Consider the following 22,512-nt stretch of genomic DNA (forward strand, 5'->3'; position numbering starts at 1 on the left):
GCTATCTTCCCTGGCAAGCTCTTAGAACACAGATTAGCAATGAAAGGACTAATTCTCCTTACTATTTTTAAACATTTAGTCGCCCTATCATTTTTTACCTATAAACCCACTTTGCTGCTAAAAATCACACGAGCATGTATTGCTTTACTGGAACCGTAAAGAAACTCAAATGTTATTAACACCTACTAGCATCCCTGGACTAAGGATCACCAAGCAGTTTCCCTTATAACCCTCTGCTTTTACATGTTTATAACTGCTATGATGAAATAGTCATCTTACGGGTTTAAATTTCCCACACATAGATTTACCTGAAGTGCTTTTGTCATCGTTAAGGCTGAGAAAAATCCTTTAGCAGTTCCTGAATTGTGAAAGGAATGTAACACCCGTTTCCTTTTTAGGCTGCAAATGGATTTTCCTTTTTTTTTTTAACATAGCATTTGCACTTGCAAAATAAAGCTGCACAAGCCTGTGTGATCTGGCTGCATATGCATTGTATGCCCCTCATTAACGGTCTCACTTTGAATGAGGATGAGCACTCCCAGCTTGCATAGGGAAAGCCAACCAGGCAGATGTGCCATTAAGCAAGAAAGCAACAGCCACATGTTTAGAAATTTTGAGAGAGCTGCTGAGAAAATCTTATCCCAGAATGGATAGATTTTAGAAAGCATTTAGATAACTCAAGGTACACAAGATTAACTTAATGATGCCTAATTAAGTTAGCTACACAGCATGCCGCATATACCTTTTACACTCTCAGCAAAAGTGGCTGGCACCTCTACCAGTCCCTGCTCAAATCAATTGCCAGCTGAAGACTCCCATACCATGCTACACCATAACTGGAGTGCATGCTGCCCAAATAATTTCTCCAACCTTTACCTCCATGGTTGTGATGTTGAAGTGTCCTCTGATGAAGCAATGGATGGACAGAGGTTTTTTCCTCCTTGTTTTTGTTATTTCATCAATCTACAGTCAACTTTGCAATTATGATATCCTGAAATGTTCTAATACCTAAGGAATATAAGGTAGGAACCAAAACAAGTATTCACAACTAATTATCTTTACCCAAGTACTTTTATTTTCTAAAGTAAGATGACAAATGTTAAATTTGCAGTTAGGTCTAGTAAGACGTTTTTCTGAATTTATCCATTGCTGGGATTAGCATTGCAGCTCCAGTAAAGATCTGTCTGCACAAGAAAATTGTGACGACTATCACATATGAACAGGTTAGATTTAAGCTTTAAGATACCTAAATACAGTTTTTTGTTGAGCTGCCACTAGTGACAGTGAAGGGAAAACATGTACAAAACTCTTTTCCCTAATTTGTCCTCAAATTCAAGAAATTTAAGAGGTATGTTACATTTTGAATCTTAAATCTTAAATTGTGACTGTAGCACTGTATAACATTCACTTTCAGAAATATTTGTTCCCTATGCAGCAAAAGTAGCCCCTGAAGGGAGTTTTCCTCTCCATCACTCCTAAAGAACATTTCTATGTATTTTTGAAGGTTCCTAAAAAAATTTCTGTAACAAAATCTAGACTACAGTCACAAATATTGCCACTGATCCAAACCTCTGCTCGACATGTTTACTGGAAAGAGAATGTTTTTTAACAGCAGAACACCTACTATGATGCAAAAGCCAAGGAGTCCCATTGCCACGAGCCCCTAATTCACCAAGTGCAGAGACGTCAAAGAACACGATTTCTCAAAAGAAAAATTCCCCATGTTCTTAAACAGCTCTAAGCTAAAATCCAGCTACAGTTGAGCTAATTTTTTGAAGTCTTTTAAGACTTACTATGTTCAAGACACATGTTGCTCTGCAAAATTCAGAATTCTTGGGTTTTTTTTTTTCTTCCTTGATAGAGTGAGTCACTTGCAAAACCTCAGGCCATTGCGTAGATGTAGGGTCTTTTGCTTTTGCCTCTCCAAAACCAGAAGGCTCCAAATGCACCAAACTCAAGGGACTGACGTGATCTGCCTAATTTTGAATATTCTTGTCTCAGAAGATTTTAGCTACTTCTCTGGGAGATGGCTGAGTCCTTGCCTGCCTCTTTAGAGCCAGCCAACATCTTTCGCATTGACCATGAAGTCCAGAGACCATAATAGCAGCTCTACCGCAATCCCTATAAACTGTTGAGTGCTGGAATGGGATATTTGACAGCTGGTCTGACACCGGGCTTCTTGATAACCTGATAAAAAGGGTAGGGCACTGAAGTTCTTCACAGCATACAACTGGTCAAAATCTTGACTCAACTCCTTGCCATCCTGTGGTCTTTCAATTTCCCTGCCCATCTCATTACCAGCTTAAGAAAATAATGATATGAAAATAGCAAGAGAATGCAATCCTGCTGAATAATGTCTTTTTCATTCCTCAAACCATTTTCTACACTAATTAGGAAGTGAGCCAGTTAAAACCTCTTGACTAATCTCCAATTCTTGCCCAAAAGTTAACAGTGAGATTGTCATTGCCAAGGAGTTCTGTAAAATAACTTGGCAACCAGAAAATTGGAATGTTCTGAAATCTAATATCTATCTTTTTAATGCACATGCAATTAGCGATATCAAGGGGACAAAAACCCTTTGAGGCAGGTGCTAACAACTGGCATAATCATGATGAAATGGAAATATAAGTGTAGGTAATCAAACATAATAATTAATTTCAAGAAACACTTCCATATTCCCCAACAGTGGACATTTTTCTTTCCTAAAGTTATATTACACTGAATTCCTACTGGCCATTTTTCTGCTTTTAGTAGAAAACATCAAAAGGCAATTCCACTAGGAAGCTTCAGTGGTTATTTATTGAGGGTTTCTTTAAGTACTAATAGAAAAGTCAGCTATCTCATGAATATAGAAATAGAATTAGACATTAACAAAGCTTTTATTCCTCACAAATAAACTTCAGTCCCGTTAGTTTTACAATTAACTTCATTAAATATTTCTACCTATTGTAGATATATGAAATTACCTTTATATGACAAAATTTGCTGACTGAAGAACCATTATCTCCTGTTACAGGAGCACTGGATGTGACCAGTACAGTACAAGGGGAAGGCCATGTATATTCACGTGATACTGTATGAACATGCTCTGGATTAAGCCTTTCATCTTTAGGTTACAGTCACCCAAGGCTCAGCTTTGAGCTAGTTTTGTAGCATCCACAGACCAAACATTGTTCCATGTGCCCAAAAGGAACACCAAATTTTAGGTTGCTATTCCTCAGAACCATTAGATATTTCACCCTACCTTCTCAAGTGTTTCAGGTATTGGGTTGGTGCAGACAAGGGAGAAACCTACTACAAAATGCAGCTGCAATTTCACTCCATTATTGCTCACTGGGGTTTATCACTGTGGTTTTCCTCTAGGTCTAGGTATATTGTGAACTGCAGCCTAGTCCATACTGGGTCACAAATGAAAATAAGTCTGATGCAGCCTCAGCATGGTAAAATTATTCTTGATTCCTGCTGAACTAACACAGACTTCCCAGGGATTTTTGCTGATGAAGAATGTGGTTTAAGCTAAAACTAATATACCACGCACCCCTATAAGTACAGATTTCAATCACCATTAAGCAAACAAAATACCAACCACCTTGTGCAAACTTTACAACAACACAACGAGCGGTTAGAACAACATTAATTACAACAGGATCTAATGCAGTTCTTTGTCAGTGAACAGCAACTTTATATCTCAAAAAGCCCTGAAAAAAGATCCAAGTTGTAGGACTATTTGCTCATGTTTACATGAAACTTTTTAATACTCAGGAGGCAGGTGCTAAAGGGACATGTTGCTATGCCCTCTCACACATTGTGATTCAGTTCATGTTCTAACTCACCCAGCAACAGGCTCCTTGGAAATAGCTAGACTGATTCTTGATTTTGACTAAGCTAAAGATGAAAGGATTGCTCATGTAAAAGCTTTTTGAGGCAATTAAATAAAGGGTCCACAGTGGTAAATATTGCATTACTTAATAACTAACTTAAACCTCCAGTCAACCTCTGAACATGGAAAACAGCATGACAGTACCTATTATTTTGCAACCAAGTAGAGTAGTATTCTTTGTCCTCTGAGTGCCTGTACAGATTATGGCTACCCAGGCAGACATCAGTAACTCACCTGGTCCCACTGTTTAACTGTTGTGTTATTCTATTTGGCTAACAAAATCTTTTTGTTCACTAATGAGGTTTAACAACTTAACACTTAGTATTGCCAATATGAAACACAACCTTACCCATAACAACATTCTCATCTGAATTTCTCTAAGCTCTAAGTCCACGATGCTGGCTTTTAAAAGCCTGGAGTTTTAGTACTGTAATAACATTCTTCATCCCTGCTGAATTTTGAGTCCCCTACATTAAATCCAAATTGTTCAAAGCTTTATTTTCTCCTTACTCAACCTCATACTGCAATCTTGTAACATTTAAATTCATAAATAATTGGAAAACACAACTTGATGATGATCTTCTTAGTACTGAAAATTTTAACCCTCCTTTCTATTTGCCATGAACAGTCTGATCCAGTGATCCAATGTATGTTTCCCAAAGGCATGCTCCACAGGTAGTGGCATACTCCTTGCGAAAGCAAGACCATCACCTTGTGGTGAAATCCATCTTTTCCCCTACTCTTTAGACAGCTGTCTCCCATATCAACCCAGGATATTATTTAGCAATATGACTACATAGCAACATGATGAAACATTTACTTGTGGCTGCTATAGTTCTGCTCCTCTCTGCCCTCTCATGAACATCCACAATGTCCTATCAGTAATAAGGACAGGATTCTGGCATTACTTTCCTATCCTCTGAAGACAGCCCATATCATTTGGTGTCGTCTCATCAAAGATATGCTTGCCAGCATTTTACATGCTGCTACCACCAGTTCTGTTCAGCTTGTTATGGCAAAGGTAAGAATCACACACACAGTACTTACATTTTTTTTGTATCACCAGGTCATACAAATCTGCTCCGTGTGTGGTTAGGTGAGGCTGGGTAAAAAGTAAAAGTCTGCAGTAATGTTTCCCCAGCTATTCTGATCCTGGAGCAGAGGTGACAAAGGGATGATACTTCTGCAAAATCCTGGTCAAGCAGGGTATCTTGCTGAAATTAGGTAGCTTTACTTCTTATTCCAGTAGAAGTGAGACTGGAAATCTCCCCATTTCTAAAAGATGAGTGAACCTGACCCATCAACCAGGAGTTCAAACCCCAAATAAACCTACCTGAAATTAATTAAAATTTAAAAAAGATGAGATGTCATCTTAAATGAGATTGATAAACGAACACTAATGCTGTAAAATGTTTTCCCCATTAGTAAATGTGACACTTTATTACATTTTTGAGCATTGCTGTGGGCCACGTGTTTTTCAGATCTCCATTATAATGCAAAGCACTGGGGACCTCATAAGCAAAATGGAACAAACTTTAGTTCATATGTACATCAATTTGAATATATTGTCAATCTTGAAGCTGCCTTTTATTACCTTAAGAATTGTGCTCTAGGATTATTGCTTTGCCATTTATGCTACTTGATTCTGTGGAATATTTTTCACCATATGAGTCACAAATTTCATTACCATAGCCATTCACTACAAACTCTTCATCTCATGTAATAGTTCAGTATAAAAAGACAGCTTTCTTATTTATACTGTCCATTTAACTTCTATGTATTATTGTCATGCGTGGGCGCTTCAACTCTGACATTTCATTTGAACTGCTATCTCTTCAGTGATAGAAGAGCTCCACCTGATTTTCCCTATGCTTTGTTTTGATGTAGAGTCTAACTTACAGACTGAGGTTGCAATCATTCTTTGCAATTTTTTTCGACTTTGTGACTCTTTATTTCACCACTGCAGCAAACCCAGAGGTGCACCACAGCTCTTTATTCCCACCCCTGGAAGTGCTGTAATAGTCTGATTTCAGTAGAGGGCCTACCAGCAATAAACTCAATTATTTAATAGTTGAATTAGAGTTTCATGATACCTTTCAGCTATGGACTGATTCTGTCCATCTTCCCACTTCCTTTTCGCTCCTGTTTCCATTGTTTCATGCATTGCAGCATCACGAGAATAACTTTGCTGAGCAAACTCTATGGAGCTAAAAAAGGCTCTCGATTCATGGTATGGTGCTTTCATTGACCCCTGCCAAAGGCCAACCACAAGCAGCACATCAGCTGGAGAGACCGGAAACCTTTGTAATAGATTTCATTCAACGCTTAGCTTTGATGCATAGTACTAATGTCTGCTTTGAATCCACAAACTTCTCTCACTTCTTTGTTTTTCTATCAACATATAGGAAACACCACGTAACTATACACAAGCCTAGAAAACATGCAGTGGATAAAGCTATGTTTCAAATTTCCTACATGACAATCTATGTTAGGGATATAAAGCCTCATTTGGGCAACTCTTCCTAAAACTACTTAATCCATTTCATCTCTAAATGACAACACATAGTATTGCTAGGCAAGGATGTGGATGACAATGAACAAAATTGTGTTACACCGCATATCCTTGATCTTTTCATCTAAATAGAGTAATGTTTGGTTAATGCTGAGAAAATTGTCAAAATGTATAATCCACGTCTTCAGTTTATGTTCCCTGTTGGATCTATCCATATTGTTTATAACAGTGTCAAGAGGCTTTTCCAGAAGAAAAAATCAAGCCAAAGATCTTCAAAGCAATTCATTAATTGAAACCCACAATAGCAAGATTTTATATTACCTACAAATCTTTCCCTGTGCATTCACACAGTGAAATCAAACACTATCCACACAAGTAGTTTAGAAATACCAGATTTCATAATGGTTCTTCCATTATATGCAGGTTATTTACACAATGAATTACCACTCAATAAAAATTTCATCATTTAAAATTTCATAAAGGGGCAAACTAGTGATCCACACCTGAACCAAGCACAGATCAAGCTAATTGCGTGTGCATGTTGCACGGAGAGGATTTCAAGCATTAACTAAACTACCATTAAATGATTTGAAAAGTAAACAAACCTCAGTGTTCCTTTGTTCACAAATACACATGCCATCTAATCTGCTGCAAATATTGGCATTAGATACAGTCACACTCATAAATATAATAGCATATAGTACTGGTCCTTTAAAATTCTCACAGCCATGCAATGTGCCTTATTTGAGATTAAATCTTTTGGTTTTAAAAGGTCCAGCTTATATAATACAATTAAATTTTCAGTCTGCTTTAATAATCATTAAATGTTATACACACTGAGGACAAACTGGCTTTTTTTCTACAAATACATGTCTGTATATTGACATGTCTGCAGCCACACAAGAATTCCCAAGCCCAGGTTCAGTGGAGTAGTCACAAAGTCAATCACAAACACTTTTGCCAGGTCTAGGTGTTAGACTGTCAGCTTCTCTTTGGGTACAGAATCATTAACATGGTTGAGTACCTTGCACAACCCTCACTAGAGCTTCTCAATATTAAATTGATATTTAACAATGATTCAGAAATTCAGAAATTCTGAACCAGCAGCAGCACAGACTGGGGACAAGACCTAAATGGCGCATAACATGGAAAGTGCTGGAAAATAAATGATGGCTCTGATTTTCTGCTGTGCTCTGCGTTAGAGTCTCTCATGATTCTGGCCAAAGTAGTCTGGGCTTGCTGTCAGAGGTGCAGAAGGAGTATCTGGGTGTAACACCAAAGTTTATGGTGGTATGTGCATGTGAACATGTGCATTTGTGTTTAAATCACTCCACCTCTGTGCACATGTGGACTGACACAGATGTGAACACTTTCCCTTCGTTTTGCAGTATCGCCTATTCTAAGTGCAGTGCTTGTTGTTTGAATAGTGGGTCTCAGCACTCGTGGGAACAGAGATTTGGGCCCTGATCATTTTCATACTAATCCCCAAAATATGCTGCTCAGCAGAGCTGCTGGTGCTCTTAAAGGGTTAAGCAGTTCAGCCCTATCAACAAAGGGGTGAACACGCTTTGTGTGTACTTCCCTAGTCTTGTTCCATCCTCAAGAGGAACTTCAGCCCTAAATATGGCTTTCCAGATGACAGAAGTATTCCTGTATGATGCTCAACTTGTACACTGTACATCTACAGTATTCAAACTGTCTTTTACTGATAACTTTTACTTCTCATAAATTATTTGTCAAGTAAAACCTGACAAAACTTTCACAGACAACAGTCATCATCCAAGGACTTAAAAAAAGCTTGACTCTTATCACCACTGAAAACACCAGGGACTTGGGGGTTTGTTGGCAAGAGTGGTTTGCATGAACAGCATAAAAAAGCTAATGGGATCTTCTCCAAACTTCCTTTCTAAAAGAAAACCAGAGGAAATCCAATTCTACAGTCAGTGATGAAGCTAGTAACCACTGAAATTAAAGGATTAAAACAAAAATGTGTCTCAGGTACAGATACAAGACAATATTATACTTAACTATAAATCAGTAATTAAATTATCTGGACAGTTACCTATATACAGTATATACTCCAAAGATATGACACCATTTTTCAAACAGATCTTAAAATTAAGATCAGTAGGAACTGCCAAAAGGACCACAGAAAAGAGCATTCTTATTTTAATCCCTCATACACCACGTCCAGAAAAAGACCAGAAAAAAGCAAGAGAAACTTTTCTCTGAACATCATGCCATCCCACTTTGCTCATCTTCATTCTGAAAGCTGGTTGATTTACAGAGGAAGATCTGCAGACAGGAATGTTACACATGTGGTTTTGCAGAGAAGCACAGCACAGTGATTAGTGCATTAACAAAATTCCCGTACTCTTCCATGAATACTGTTGGACCTTATGTTCCAAGAATAGCACATACTTAATAGAATGGTATTGTCTTCACTTCGTTTTAATGGGAAGCAGAACCTTAGCGAACAGATAGTGTGTCAGTTCTTGTAATGCTATATGCTATTCAGGTGAATGTCCTCTGGTATGATATTTCATATAAAAAATGCAAAGGCTTTTGCCTCATCCACATAGGTGGATTTTCTTACCTTTGGTTCCATTGAAATGAAGCTGTGGGTACCTCTACTTGAAAGAACAGACCTTTTAATTGTTTTACTATGGTAGAAGTGGTAGTAATCCTTCAGTGTTCCAATCTGTAAGGGGAGAGAAGAAAAAGAGAGAGGGAGATTTAATTCATGAAAACCAGTTTTCTGTTTTTCATTTCTAAAAGTCTATAAATTATGCAATATCCTGTGTGCTGAAATGTTACTTGAACCCACTGATCATCTTTCAAAAGAAGGACATATGATATGAAATGGATGGAGTGTCCTTGAGGCAGTAAATGCATAACCAAAGATTATAATTGAGCTGCTTAGTCTGGCTGTATCTACCTTTTTAATGTTTAATTTATATGCAGTACTTTAAGTAATTCTATACCAATCTATATCCAAACTGTCTTCAAATGGCAAGTATAAAAATCATCAAATGGCTATATGGTTATTAAAAAGCATTCCATCTAGTTTGCTTAAGGAAATGTACTTTAAAATGCACTAGATTCGGTTATTTATATAATTAAATTATAAAAAGGACATTCACAACAGGAATAGGCTTCTCATTCTGCCAATGTGGATGAGAAAGAAGTAGAAGAAAGAAAGATGGAAATGGTAACTTCATAGGATAATGACTAGCTCAAAGTATAAAATCAATTCATGCAACATTGCAAATTTCACAATGGTACAATAAAATTACTTCTTATTCATCCCATCAGTACACAGTAGCAATATAAATATTAAACTAGACAGCCTTCACAATTTGACAAAGAAATTTTCCTTTCCAGAGTCATTAATATCTAAACATTCATAACTTGAAACTTTAGTTTCACGCACCTATAAACAAACATTCAGCCTCCTTGTCTTTAGGGAGAATGTCTCTCCAACTCATTTGGAATTTGACCTTCTATTGCACTGCAAATCTTGTAAGACACTAAATAATTTAGTTAAAAGTTCCTTAATGATGAGCAAAAATGGGACAATTGAGCTTACTGTCATTTCAAGTTGAAACTCAAACTGACCTCAGAAAACAGGCTTGGTTTTGCAAATAAATCTGAATGAAATCACCAGAGAGGATGGAACAACACTTGAAAACTCTAATATTAAAAAAAACAGTATTCTGAATTTGCATCTATAAGAATACACACGTAGGAAACTTGGGAGTTCAGCAGTAAAGGTTCAGAAAGAACTGGAGATAAGCCATTGAAAAACTCCAAGAATATGCTCTTAGAATATTAGAAAACAAAAATCTTGAGAAAATATCAAAGTAGACTAAGAAGAAATATTAATAGAAAGTTTTTATTCTCAAGGAGCACTTGAATATTTTACCTTAAAATTTAAGGATGTAAACAGCACAGGGGAATGAGGGAGAACTTTTTGGAAAAAAAAAAAAGAAAATATCAACAATTTAAATGAATTCACCTAATGGGGAAAACTGCAACAGGGTCTAAGATATTAATCCCAGTCTGTGCCATTGGTCCATTGATATCTCATTTCAGGAAGAGTGACTTATGTTTAGTTTAAGTCAAACATTCAGTTAAACTGAGTTAGTTTATCATAAATTAAATAGGAAGTAGTTTGACTAAGGCTAATTAAAGTATATTAGCACTGTGATAATAATTTTCATGCTGCCTTCTCCTTGAAAGGCAACTTCAGCTGAAGTGGTGCAACTCTGTAGCATGGATGAGCCCGGTCTCACATCTCCACATGCATGCCCATGAATAAACCCTCCTTAACCATATATGGGGAAGTCTTCTTGTAGACACCACAAAGGGCTGCAGGACCCTGGGCCTTCTGGGGAGGTCCCTGCTGACTGGAAGCTAGTCAATGTTATTCCAATCTACAAAAAGGGCGTGAGGGAAGACCCAGGAAACTACAGACCTGTTAGTCTAACCTCAGTTCACGGAAAAATTATGGAGAAGATTATACTGGGTACTAATGAAAGGCATTTAGTGCAATCATCAGGCACACTCAACATGGGTTCACAAAGGGAAAGTCCTGTTTAATGAATTTGATATCCTTCGATGATAAGGTTACCCGCCTAGTGGGTGAAGGGAAGGTGGTGGACATAGTTTTTCTGGATTTTAGTAAGGTTTTTGATACTGTCCCTCACAGCATCCTTCTGGACAAATTGTCCAACTGTGGGATGAGCGGGTTCATGGTGCTCTGTGTGAAGAACTGGCTGAACGGCAGGGCTCAAAGGGTTGTAGTGAATGGGGCTACATCAGGCTGGCGGCCAGTCACCAGCGGTGTTCCTCAGGGTTCAATTCTAGGGCCAGTCCTGTTCAATATATTTATCAATGATCTGGATGCAGGAGTTGAATGCACCATAAGCAAGTCTGTTGATGATTCCAAACTGGGAGGTGCTGTTGACTCTCTTGAGGGGCAAGAGGCCTTGCAGAAGGATCTAGATAGATTAGAGCACTGGGCTATGATTAATGGGATGAAATTTAACAAGTTGAAATGCCAGATACTGCACCTAAGATGAAGTAACTCTGAGCACAAGTATGAACTGGGAAAGGAGTGGCTGGAGAGCAGCCCTGCAGAAAGGGATCTCAGGGTGCCGGTTGGCAGCAGGCTCAATATGAGTCAGCAGTGTGCCCTGGCAGCCAAGAGGGCAAACCGCACCCTGGGGTGCATCAAACACACCAATCAAAAGAGGTGAATATCCCCCTGTATTCAGAGTTGTGCGGCCTCACCTTGAGTACTGTGTGCAGCTCTGGGCCCCGCAATTTAAGAAGGATCTGAAGGTCCTTGAAAGCGTCCACAGGAGGGCAACAAAGCTGGTGGAAGGGCCAGAAGGCATGTCCTACGAGGAGCACCTGAGGACTCTGGGTTTGTCTAGTTTGGAGAAAAGGAGGCTGAGGGTTGACCTCATCGCTCTCTACAGCTTCCTGAGGAGGGCAAGTGGAGAGGGAGGTGCTAATCTCTTCTCCCTGGCATCCAGCGACAGGATGCGTGGGAATGGCTCAAAGCTGCACCAGGGGAGGTTTAGACTGGACATTAGGAAGCATTTCTTTACCGAGAGGGTGGTCAAACACTGGAACAGGCTTCCTAGAGAGGTGGTCGATGCCCCATGCCTGTCAGTGTTTAAGAGGCTTCTGGACAATGCTCTTAATAACATGCTTAACTTTTGGTCAGCCCTGAATTGGTCAGGCAGTTGGACTAGATGACTGTTGTAGGTCCCTTCCAATTGAAATAGTCTATTCTATTCTATTGCATCACTGTTGACTACATTAACTACAGTTTATTCTGAGTTTAACAGCCTATGGCACATTGAATGTCCCTTAGCATCAGGCTACTGTTGCGCCCTTTTTAAATTATTATTATTTATATCAACCATTGAAATTTGGTGCCAGGGTTAGCACCAGTGCAGGTGATGGCATGCTTCCCTGAGACAAAGGGGTGTAATCAGTCACTTCCTGGACACTTCTGGGACTCATCAATAGCCTCAAACAGAGTTGAAGTGCTAACTACTGCAAAGTGATGCTACTCTTGCTCCTTAAGTCCTCAGAGACCAGTAAAGTGCATGTTCACCACACCAAAGTACTCTACAAAGGTTACAGGCCTTTTATGGACCTTGCTGTCTTCAGAGTGAATTTGAAACCTACTACTTTGTGTGTGTGCATGCGCACGCACGTGTGTGTCTACATGTGCACACGTTACAGAAAAGACACAGCTCAAGCAGGTAACTGTATTTTACCACTGTACAGAACTGCATAAATAGCAAGGTCATATTTTAGGGAAAATAAACATCTGCCCTGTTTTGTGCTACACAGATCTCATTAGCACCCAGTTCTCTGTGTCTTGTCTTGCACTAGTTTGAGGATTTTTATTTATTTATTTATTTACTAAAGATAAACTCTAGTTGACCCCTCTGAGGGCATCCAAAACAAATTTAGGAGGTGTCCTAATTGCACTCCTGGAGGTCCTACAGTTTAGCAGCACTAGCCACCCACAGAAGAGACCAGAGGAATCTGCATGCTCTACCTTCCAGCCGAAGGGGGACAGCCTGAGGCTTTGTAATGCTTGACAGCTGTACTCCCTCTGAGACCTTGGGCTCAGGAGACAGAATTAAGACCTTAGAATTAAGTGTGGTAATTGTAACGCCATGTCTTCCAGGCACCATCATTTTTCAGATAATAACAATTATTAATAATAATAATTAATTAAAATGGTGAGATCTACAGCTTTAGTTCATAACTGTCAATGAAATAAAAGGATCCCAAATCTTTTAAATGGAATTTAATTCATATTCACTAACTGCCAGTTTCTCTCACAGTAAGGTAACACCAGTGTTATTAAACGTTTTATTGCCCTCTTTTCCTTTAATGGGAATTTCCTTAGACCTTCCAAATCCTTGGACCACTTGGAGAACAGTTAAACCATGGAAATATAGCACAATAAAAGTTATCATTATGGATGTTCTTGTTAAATTGTTTTTTATACTTTTAACTACCAGGTCTTAGAGGCACTCTCAGAGGAAAAGCAATGCAAAGACAGAAACACCAGACTGCAGAGCTAACTACCTTAGAGACTGATGGCAATTTAACCGTTTTATCTTTTGGAAATCTTTATAATCTCCTTTTTGACCTGGAGGGCCCAATTTCTTCAAAAAGAAGTAAGAGAAACATTCCTGAGGAATTGCCTGGCCAAAAGCAAGGAGAATGGATGGCGGGGGCAGGGGAGACTTACTCTTTTTAGAAGTAATCTTCATCACTGAACATTTTAAATAGCTATATACATATATTTTAACAGTACCATACTATGTTTACTCAAGGATGAAATAATTCCTGGAAGTAACAATCCTACAATATCACAGTGGAATCCCAGAAAATCAAAGCATCCACATATTTACATTAACTTTATATTTATTAGGTCTTATTTTCTATTTAAAGTTGAGAAAATGTGTGAATTTTAAAGATAATAGGAAACAAGAGCCAAACTTTCTAGGCTTGTCCTTGGAAAATATTTCTTCCATATGTAGTTTTATAGTCTAAGGCAATATTAAGAAAATTTAGGATATAATTACTGAATGAATTCATCTACATCCGCATTGTGTCCTCATAAACTCTGTAAGGAAATAAAAATGCTAAAGCTGCCTGTTAAATATAGATATATGATCACCAAACTGACATAATCCGACTAAGCCCTGAAACTACAACTGAAACTTCCATGTAGCAGAACATGAGCAGGGAAGTCATTCAAGCTAACGGGAAGGAACCCAAGAGATGCCTTCCTAACAGTTTCTTATCTAGTAAATAAACTTTTTTTTAAGAGAAGAATCTTTTAGACATCTAGCTGCAAAGTACACTTCTCCCAGTGGGCTGAATGGAAAACAATATGCTGTTGAGTTGGTGAATTGGTGGATATATTGTTAGGGTCCCTGTTTCTCCAGTCTTTAATGACTTTGGTCCTAAATGGATTGGGAAAGGAAGGCAGATCAGGTCCAAATCTGGTTCTGAACTCTATAAAGCACTATAAGAGCCAAAGAAGCACAGATCTGCTAAAAGTCTGAAACAGAATGTGTTGGTATTACCAGAGCTTTCTTCCCTGTGTTAAATGCCAGTGAAGCCAACCCAGTATCACAGTGTTTTGACAGAACCAAACGTTGACACAGGTTACAATACCGCTTGTGTTCCTTTGACACACACCACTCTGTAACGAACATGAAGGAGGTGAGCCCATAGACCTTAATTCTGATCCCTGTTGGCCCCTCGTGATCCACAGGTGAAGACAGGTTCATTGATACTACAGAAAACTGCCGCTCCCTTTCCTTCTTGTGTTCCTCCAGACTTAGGAAGTATTAAAAATCTTAAAACCAGGGTTCTGAACTCAGCATTTAGGGGCAAGAAAGCCCTGCAGAAGCTGTTAGTTGTTCACTGACCTACTTAAATTAAAGCACCCAGGTCTGGAAAGGGCATGTTCATCCAAGACCTGGAACCTGAACTCAACTTGTATTCCAGCAATATTGTGTACTGGAGTTTTCTGGGGGGTGGGTTTTTTCCCCATAAGATACTGCAGTAGTGACCACACTTTCCTAACCTCCAGCTCTCTTGCCCAAAACCCCACTGTTGGGTCAGCACTGACAGATCCCCATCACGCTGAGGCTGGAGGAGCAACCACCATGAGGACAGCTGCAGAGCTGCTCCCCCATCTATGACCGAGATGGGGGCTCTTTCTCTCCCAAATATACCCTCAAATCAAAAGCATTTTTATTGCTTTTTTTGTCATCAGAATGGGGAATTTCACCTGCTATGTGTCATTCACAAGAAATATTAGCAAGGTTTGCCCACATATGGCACACTGCAGTGAAGTGAAAGATTGGACCACTTTCGGTTTTGGACAGTTTGGGGCTCTCACAAAGATCAGTTTATAAAATATTTAGGAGAGAGAAGCACAGGCCCTCTGGACCTTACTCAGCCTAAAACCTAAAATTCCAACTCTTAAGAAGAGGCCTCTATCCAAATATTTAAGCTCTCTGCTAGTCCCCTGTTGGGCTGATATCCTACACTACCCTGCATGAGTTAAAATAGCTTCTTGGATTACTACAGGCAGAAAACATTAAAAAAAAAGCCAAAACCACCAGCACCACTGAACACTATGGTCTTGTCTTGAGTTGCAATAGCAAGATAATACTGCTCTGATGACTAGTCTAAAGGATGGAAATAATGATGTTTAGTCTCTGTATTACAGAGGCTCTGAATCTGTACATTACAGGAATATCTACCAGGTGGGGGGAAAAAAGTGCACTTTTAATGTGCCCAAACTTAATTAACTAGAAGAATTTGAAGCAACAGCAGAACCAAGGTGATGTGGGTGTGACCACAGATTGTCATCTCAGACGCAACCCAGACTACTCTGAAAGCCTGAATTCCAGCTACGCTCAAATGCCCAAGTAACCCAGTTCTCAGCTCTATTTTAAGCCCAATTAGCTAACAGAAATTCGACAGCCCAAGTTGTGAAAACATCTCTGTATGTGCTCGAGGTAGGAATAGCCTAACTTGCCAGTTCATATCTTTGCTTTTCTCATGTTTCTTTCTCTTCTGGTTTGTTTTAAAAGGAACTGATGTGTCTGCAGTGTTGCTGTTCCCAAATAGTGACACTGAATAAATTGGGCTTGGTCTTTAACACACGCCTCCTTCCTGAAACATTTTTTGTCTCCTAGATGGAAAAAAAACTATATTGTAATCAACAGTTCTTGTTCAGTTTGTTAAATATTTGGTCTGGAGGACAGGACAGTTCAGCCGGAAAAGGAGATTCCCTTCTGAACCACCTGCATATGAAAAATAAACAAAACCCCAAAACAGGCACATAAGTTAAACCACATGGCTATGACAGCAGAAACATCACAATTTCCATAGAAATAAATCAGATTGTACCTCTTCACATGGTAGGAACATGCTAACACTTTACCACTTTACCTTTAACATTCCCTCTCCTTCTGTTTAAATGTGGAGAAAAACGTATCACCTTACTGAATTAACATATGCCACTCTGGACTTCTTTTGTATTTTTCCTTTGTGTTTCAGATATTTGAATGGAGAAATTTTGTCTGGGCACTTACCTTGAGCTAGTTAAGTACAATTTGGCTTTTTAAACAGTTGATGTCAAGAAAGAATAACCGAGTCATTAAAATAAAGTAGCTCTGCATTATGTTCTTTCAGGTAACGTCACTACTGTTGCTTACATGCTGCTGTATTTTGCTTTAAAAATAAAGTAGCACATTAACTCTTTCACTAGAGAAATAAACATAAGCTCTCTAGTCTTTTAACTTTTCATGTGCCTTTGTTAGTAGGATAAAAAAGTAATGATATCCTGAGGTCAATTATAATTCTTGATATCATTCTAATTAGGTATCAAGGCTGAGATTTTTTCAGTCACTTCATAAATTTTAATGTGAATTTGAATTTTTATATATCTGTTAGGAAGCTTTAAAATTCTTAGAAAATACTACTGTAGCTAAACTAAGTGAAAATGCAGATTAAAAACAACATAAAAAGAACATTTCAATTTGCAGTGGAAATTCTTTATATGAGTTGGTATATTTAATTTTGGATTACCTCTATAAAAATACTTTTTCTAATAGGTTTTCTTTTCAAGGCTTTCTACTGTGTTCCAGAATATAATCTAAACATATTTAGAGTCTCAATTCTAAACTATAATTAAAATTTAATTCAAATTAAAATCTAAATTTAAATGTAGAATTCTAAATTCCTAGTTAGATTTATTCTAAAATATTTTTAGAATTCCAAAATTCTACTTCTCTAAATAGAGAAATGCTCTATTTTATAAAGATTATAAAATATTCTTAGCAATAGAAAACAAATTGTTTCCTCTGAGACTGATAATTGGCCTATAACTTTCACAAGTTCAGGTAAATTGGAAAAAGCTTCCTAGATCATACCTTCTGCATACAGGTTACTTTGTACAGTTGTATTTTTAAACAAATATTGCCAAATGAAATTCTGCTTTTTGAGATTCCAGTACTTTAGTGCTTTCTCGGTAACCTTATTTAACATGTGGAATTACTTGGGAAAAAAAGAGAAAAAACCTAACAACCAAATGGGAACATAAAATGTTTTGCTACATCAAAAAAAAAAAAAGTTTTGTCATGTAACACACTAAGTTTTAGTACAACTATCTTTGCAAGAATGGGAAAGCATTAAGTCATAAAAGAGGTCACAGGTCTCAGGATGTAATATGAATTTATAAAATAAATTCAGATATTAGAAAGGTATAAATTAGAACTCTATCATAGCTTTATCCTAATACATGCTAAATCACACTAAGATTTATTAATTTAATCTACCCTACTATACAGGATGAACAGTCCTTCCAAAGGGGATTGTGGCATCTTTTTTGGATTATATATTCATATAAATCCTGTGGATATTGGAATGAAGATCTTTCGGTCTTATTAATTGAGTTCTGAAAGGAGGGAGAGGTTAGCTGATTTTCTTTAAAATAAAAACACACTTTCATCATATTTATTTACAAACAATGCTACTTCTAAAAGTGCAGGAAAAAAAGAATACTCATAATCATAAAAAGAAAAATCCCTGAGACAACCATCAGGTAAATAAAGCCAACAAAAAGCTGCCTGAATAAAGACCAGGTGAAAATGATGTTTGAGTCTTACATGGATGAGCAGTGAAGAGAATTCTGCCTTATAGGCCACAGGTCACATGAGACCACAGTAAATACATATTCCTTCCAAAAATTATGACAGAAGCAGAGCCTGACCTTGGCCCCTACCTCTTTCTGTTGCAGCTCTGAGAACAAGAACATGCATCAATCTTTACAGGAGGACAAGAGCTGGCAGCCCTCTTTGAATCTGAACTGTGCTGTGCATTGGTACACTCCAAACACTTGCTGTGTGGTACCACTTCCCCAGAGACGAGGGCATACGAATACATACTCAGTGAAGTTAAGAATGAATAACATGTGAGAAGTGCAAGGTATCTGGACACTATGTTGATTGTTCAAACATTAAATTGAAAGAAATCTCACTATAGGATCTGAAATCTTTCTTTTAAAGTCAGTAAGGAAGACTTTCATCCACCTCCTCTCTAGGACTGATAAACAGGTTGTGATTATTAGAACAATGTTCAAAAAGGTAGCTAAAAATTAATGAACACAGAGTCCTTAATTATTAGGGGGGGAAGGTTTTTGTATGAAGTGCAGGTTTGGTCTTCCAACAGATACATTAGCCTAAAACAGCTGGTGGGAGATGGAGAAGGAAGCCATTTCCACACTGGTAATGTGAAATGTTAGAATTCAAGTACAACGATGGATATTAATAATTGCAATCCCAGTGTCACTGCGAGCTTCGCCTAAGGAGGTATTGCAGCAATTGGCAAGTTCATGTCCCTATCAAATAAAGCAATGCAAGGTTGCTCAGCAACCTGTGACTGGGTTTGCAGTTCCAGGGCAACATTACATATTTCATGAAAATTCTCAAAAGGAAATCAATTACTGCCTTAATTCCCATTAATCTTTTCTATTGTTTCTTTTCAATACAGAAAGCAGTGCAATGTAAACGGGTAGTTCATGCCCCTTTTTGTGAAGCCCAATGAGTCGCCACCTTATTTCTGCAAGTAAAAATGAGTGCAACAAAGTGTACTTATTTTCTGCTGTACGAACAAACTTAACCTCTGCAATATTTCAAGTGACTTCAACAGTCATCATGCACTGCAAGTTCAAGCCATAACAAATGTTGTTTGCATCTGCAAAGAAGTTGTTAGGCAATATGGTAATGTTTGTTTCAGTAAACAGCCCCCATTCAAAGCCATCGAATAGGAAACAAATACCTTTAACATTTTGAGGGGTCAACTAAATTGCCACTGCTTTCTGAAATGTTTTCTTCTCTTTCCTAACTCACTACTCTGTAATTTAAAATATCTAAATGATATCCTGCATCACCTGAAATGAGCTTTGTCACTATTTTATTGAATGCCAATCCTGTTTCATGTTGTATCACTGAACAAACGCAAAATGATGAGAGAACGAGGATGGATACTCATGCAGTATCATGAATGTTTATTTAAGTAGCAAACAGAACTGCCATATTCCATACATTATTAGCTACTCCAGACTCTAAGGATTATTGTTTCTTCATAATCTGTACTCTGATATGTAATTATAATAAAGCATAAGAATGAGGCTTGACAAAGTTCTGACACTGCTATTTCAATCATGCAAACAGTATAAAGGGTAGTTAAGAAAGAGGTTTTATTTTTTAAAAAACTACAGCAGAGAAGTTTCACAGCAAAGAACGTTCATATTAATTTCTTTTTAAATCTTGATCATGAAATATTTAATAACCATCGTCCCTGTCCTGAAACTTGTAAATATCTACCCAGTCCCAGTGGGATCAAGTCCCTTCTCATTTACAAAACCATAAATCAGAAATAACTCTGTGGAAGCTAATGGAATTTAAGAGGCATAAATCAAGGGCAATCAAATATAATGGGGTTACTTGTATGAGTAAAAGATTTAAGAACTGGGCACCAAGTTAGATATACTGTTATATCTCTATCCAGTTATTTAAACATCAGTATAAAACTCTTAAGCACATTAATAGCAAGAGAGCTTATAACATTGAAAATGACTGATGCAGTGACCTACAGTAGTCACACTGTTTCCAGTGAACATTTATATTGCCAGCAATAAACCTTTTCACGCTGTACTTTGTCTTACAAATCTGAATTCAGCTCTTATTGGTCATAGTAAATACAATGTTTTCATTTAACTGACTTTTTCATGAGACTTGATTTAAGCAATTTCCTCCTCTATCACCAATATAATTTACTGAAGAGTAATAAAGAAGTGACTCACGGGAATACCTAGGACTGAGTTAAGTTCATCTATGTGGTGTGTGTAGGCACTAAAGCCAATGCTCTTTTACAGTGAACCTAGATCATACGTCCTCAACTTTGTACTGTATCAAAGTCTGACAATCTTCTGCTCTGTACAACATGCTTAACCGAATATAGAGAAGCACGCAACTTGTCCAGAACCAGGCATGATACTGACATATTCACCTGTCTTATTTGGCTGATGCCAGAGCAGCACAAAAGTTTATACTTTTTTGTGTAAAAGTAAGGTTTGCCAGTATCCATTATTTATATAAGCAGTCTCCACACCCACATGTAATCTCAATGATTTTGATAAGACAACTTGAGCAACAACTATTCATATGAGTAACAGTTTCTGGAGAGCATCTTATAGTTTCCTAAGTTTAATAGTATGAAAACAAGAAAATTCTCTCTTTGACAGGATCTAAAGATACACGTAAAGAAAAAGCAAGTAAGTAAGCAAACGAGACAAAAAAAATAATCGCCAGAACGACTGTATTAGGTAGCATTCAAACCTAGTAAGAAAGAAAACATCAACATCATCATAACTAATGTTTAGAGAGGATTTTAAAAAAAAAAATAATCTTACAGCACACCAAGGGACTGTTAATTCTAGCATAGTCATGTAATATTCCACTTAAAGTAGCTATTTGCAACCACAACAACATAAAAAAAAAATGTGATGTATTAATTCAGATGTATGCAGGTCTCCTGCTGTACCAACTTCCATAGTGCCAGAAAAGAGATTAAGGTTCAGTTCAGCTTTCACTGGAATCAATGGGATCTTCCACTGTATTTAACGGGATTCTTCTTCATTAAGTGCAATAAGCACTTAATGAAGAAACAATTTTTTTTTAATCCAGACCTCAGTGAGACCTACATTTTAGATTAAGTTAGCATCCTAATGTCTAGGTTCACATACCAGCTTCTAAATTACTTCAGACTTGTCCTGGTTTCAGCTGGGATAGAGTTAATTTTCTTCCTAGCAGCTGGTTTTGGATTTAGGATGAGAATAATGTTGATAACACACTGATGTTTTAGTTGTTGATGAGCTGTGCTTACACTAGTCAAGGACTTTTCAGCTTCTCCTGCCCTGCCAGCGAGAAGCTGGGAGGGGGCACAGCCAGGACAGCTGACCCAAACTGGCCAAAGGGATATTCCATACCATGTGACGTCATGCTCAGTACATAAACTGGGGGAAAGCTGGCCGGGGGAGCCGCTGCTCAGGAACTGGCTGGGCATCAGTCAGCGGCTGGTGAGCAATTGCATTGCTCATCACTTTCTTTGTATATTCTTTTTATTGTTATTATTATTTTATTTTATTTCAATTACTAAACTGTTCTTATCTCAACACACAAGTTTTCTCACTTTTACTTTTCTGATTCTCTCCCCCATCCCACCGGGGAGGGGGGAGAGTGAGTGAGTGGCTGTGTGGTGCTCAGTTACACGACAAGACTACAGAGAAAAGTCAAGGAGAACTGATATCCAATTCATGATGAAATATCTAAATTTACTAAAACCAATGAAACAAGTCACAGCTTTCATACACTGACCATTCCACACATTTAAAGAATATCCCTTGGTGGCCTTCTTGTATGGAGAACAGAATCTTACAATCTGAAGGCTGAGTGAATGCTTAGCTGTGTAACTGAAAGTAGATTTTCTTGGAGAAAGGAGAAAAGTTTCTACTGTATATTTGTTTAATACGTTGGTATTAAATATATAATACCAAAATGCTGAAATAGGGAAAAGCCAGTCAGTTAGAATGGTAGCAATGAATTGGATAAAACCATGTATTCTTCTTTATAAATGGATTTGCATTTCCATTTTGAAACATTTGTTTTCATGTCAAATTAGTCCTACAAGATCAGAAACATCAGGAAATCAACACAGATTCCAGCCACCACTAGAGTTGCTCACTGTGCAGTTAAGCGCGTCAGATTAATATTTGTAGTTGCCAGGCATGAAAAAGAAATTACTTGAATTTTGCAAGAAGGGAATGGTATTTACCTACAAGAAAGCTTCCAAAAGAGCAGTCCTTGCAATGGTAGAACCATTTATTGACAAGACCTGTGATGCCAACACAGTCCAGAGCTCCTTTGGGTCACAGGATGGTTAACTCTTTTAGAAAGCAAGGCTCAGCAACCCTGTTTAATTCCAGTTA

General features: G+C 37.8%; 1 protein-coding gene across 2 annotated transcripts in view; it reads right to left on the reverse strand.

Moving 5' to 3' along the window:
* The window catches only part of PCSK5 (proprotein convertase subtilisin/kexin type 5), a 267,689-nt gene that overhangs the window by 231,517 nt on the left and 13,660 nt on the right, over window positions 1-22,512 (reverse strand). For both annotated transcript variants that reach the window (XM_076361658.1, XM_076361659.1), the window contains exon 2: window positions 8,989-9,093. In XM_076361658.1, the coding sequence (XP_076217773.1) occupies window positions 8,989-9,093 (105 nt within the window). The remainder of the gene's footprint in view (window positions 1-8,988; window positions 9,094-22,512) is intronic.

Source organism: Aptenodytes patagonicus, chromosome Z (genome assembly GCF_965638725.1).
Source record: "Aptenodytes patagonicus chromosome Z, bAptPat1.pri.cur, whole genome shotgun sequence".
Lineage (NCBI taxonomy): Eukaryota > Metazoa > Chordata > Aves > Sphenisciformes > Spheniscidae > Aptenodytes > Aptenodytes patagonicus.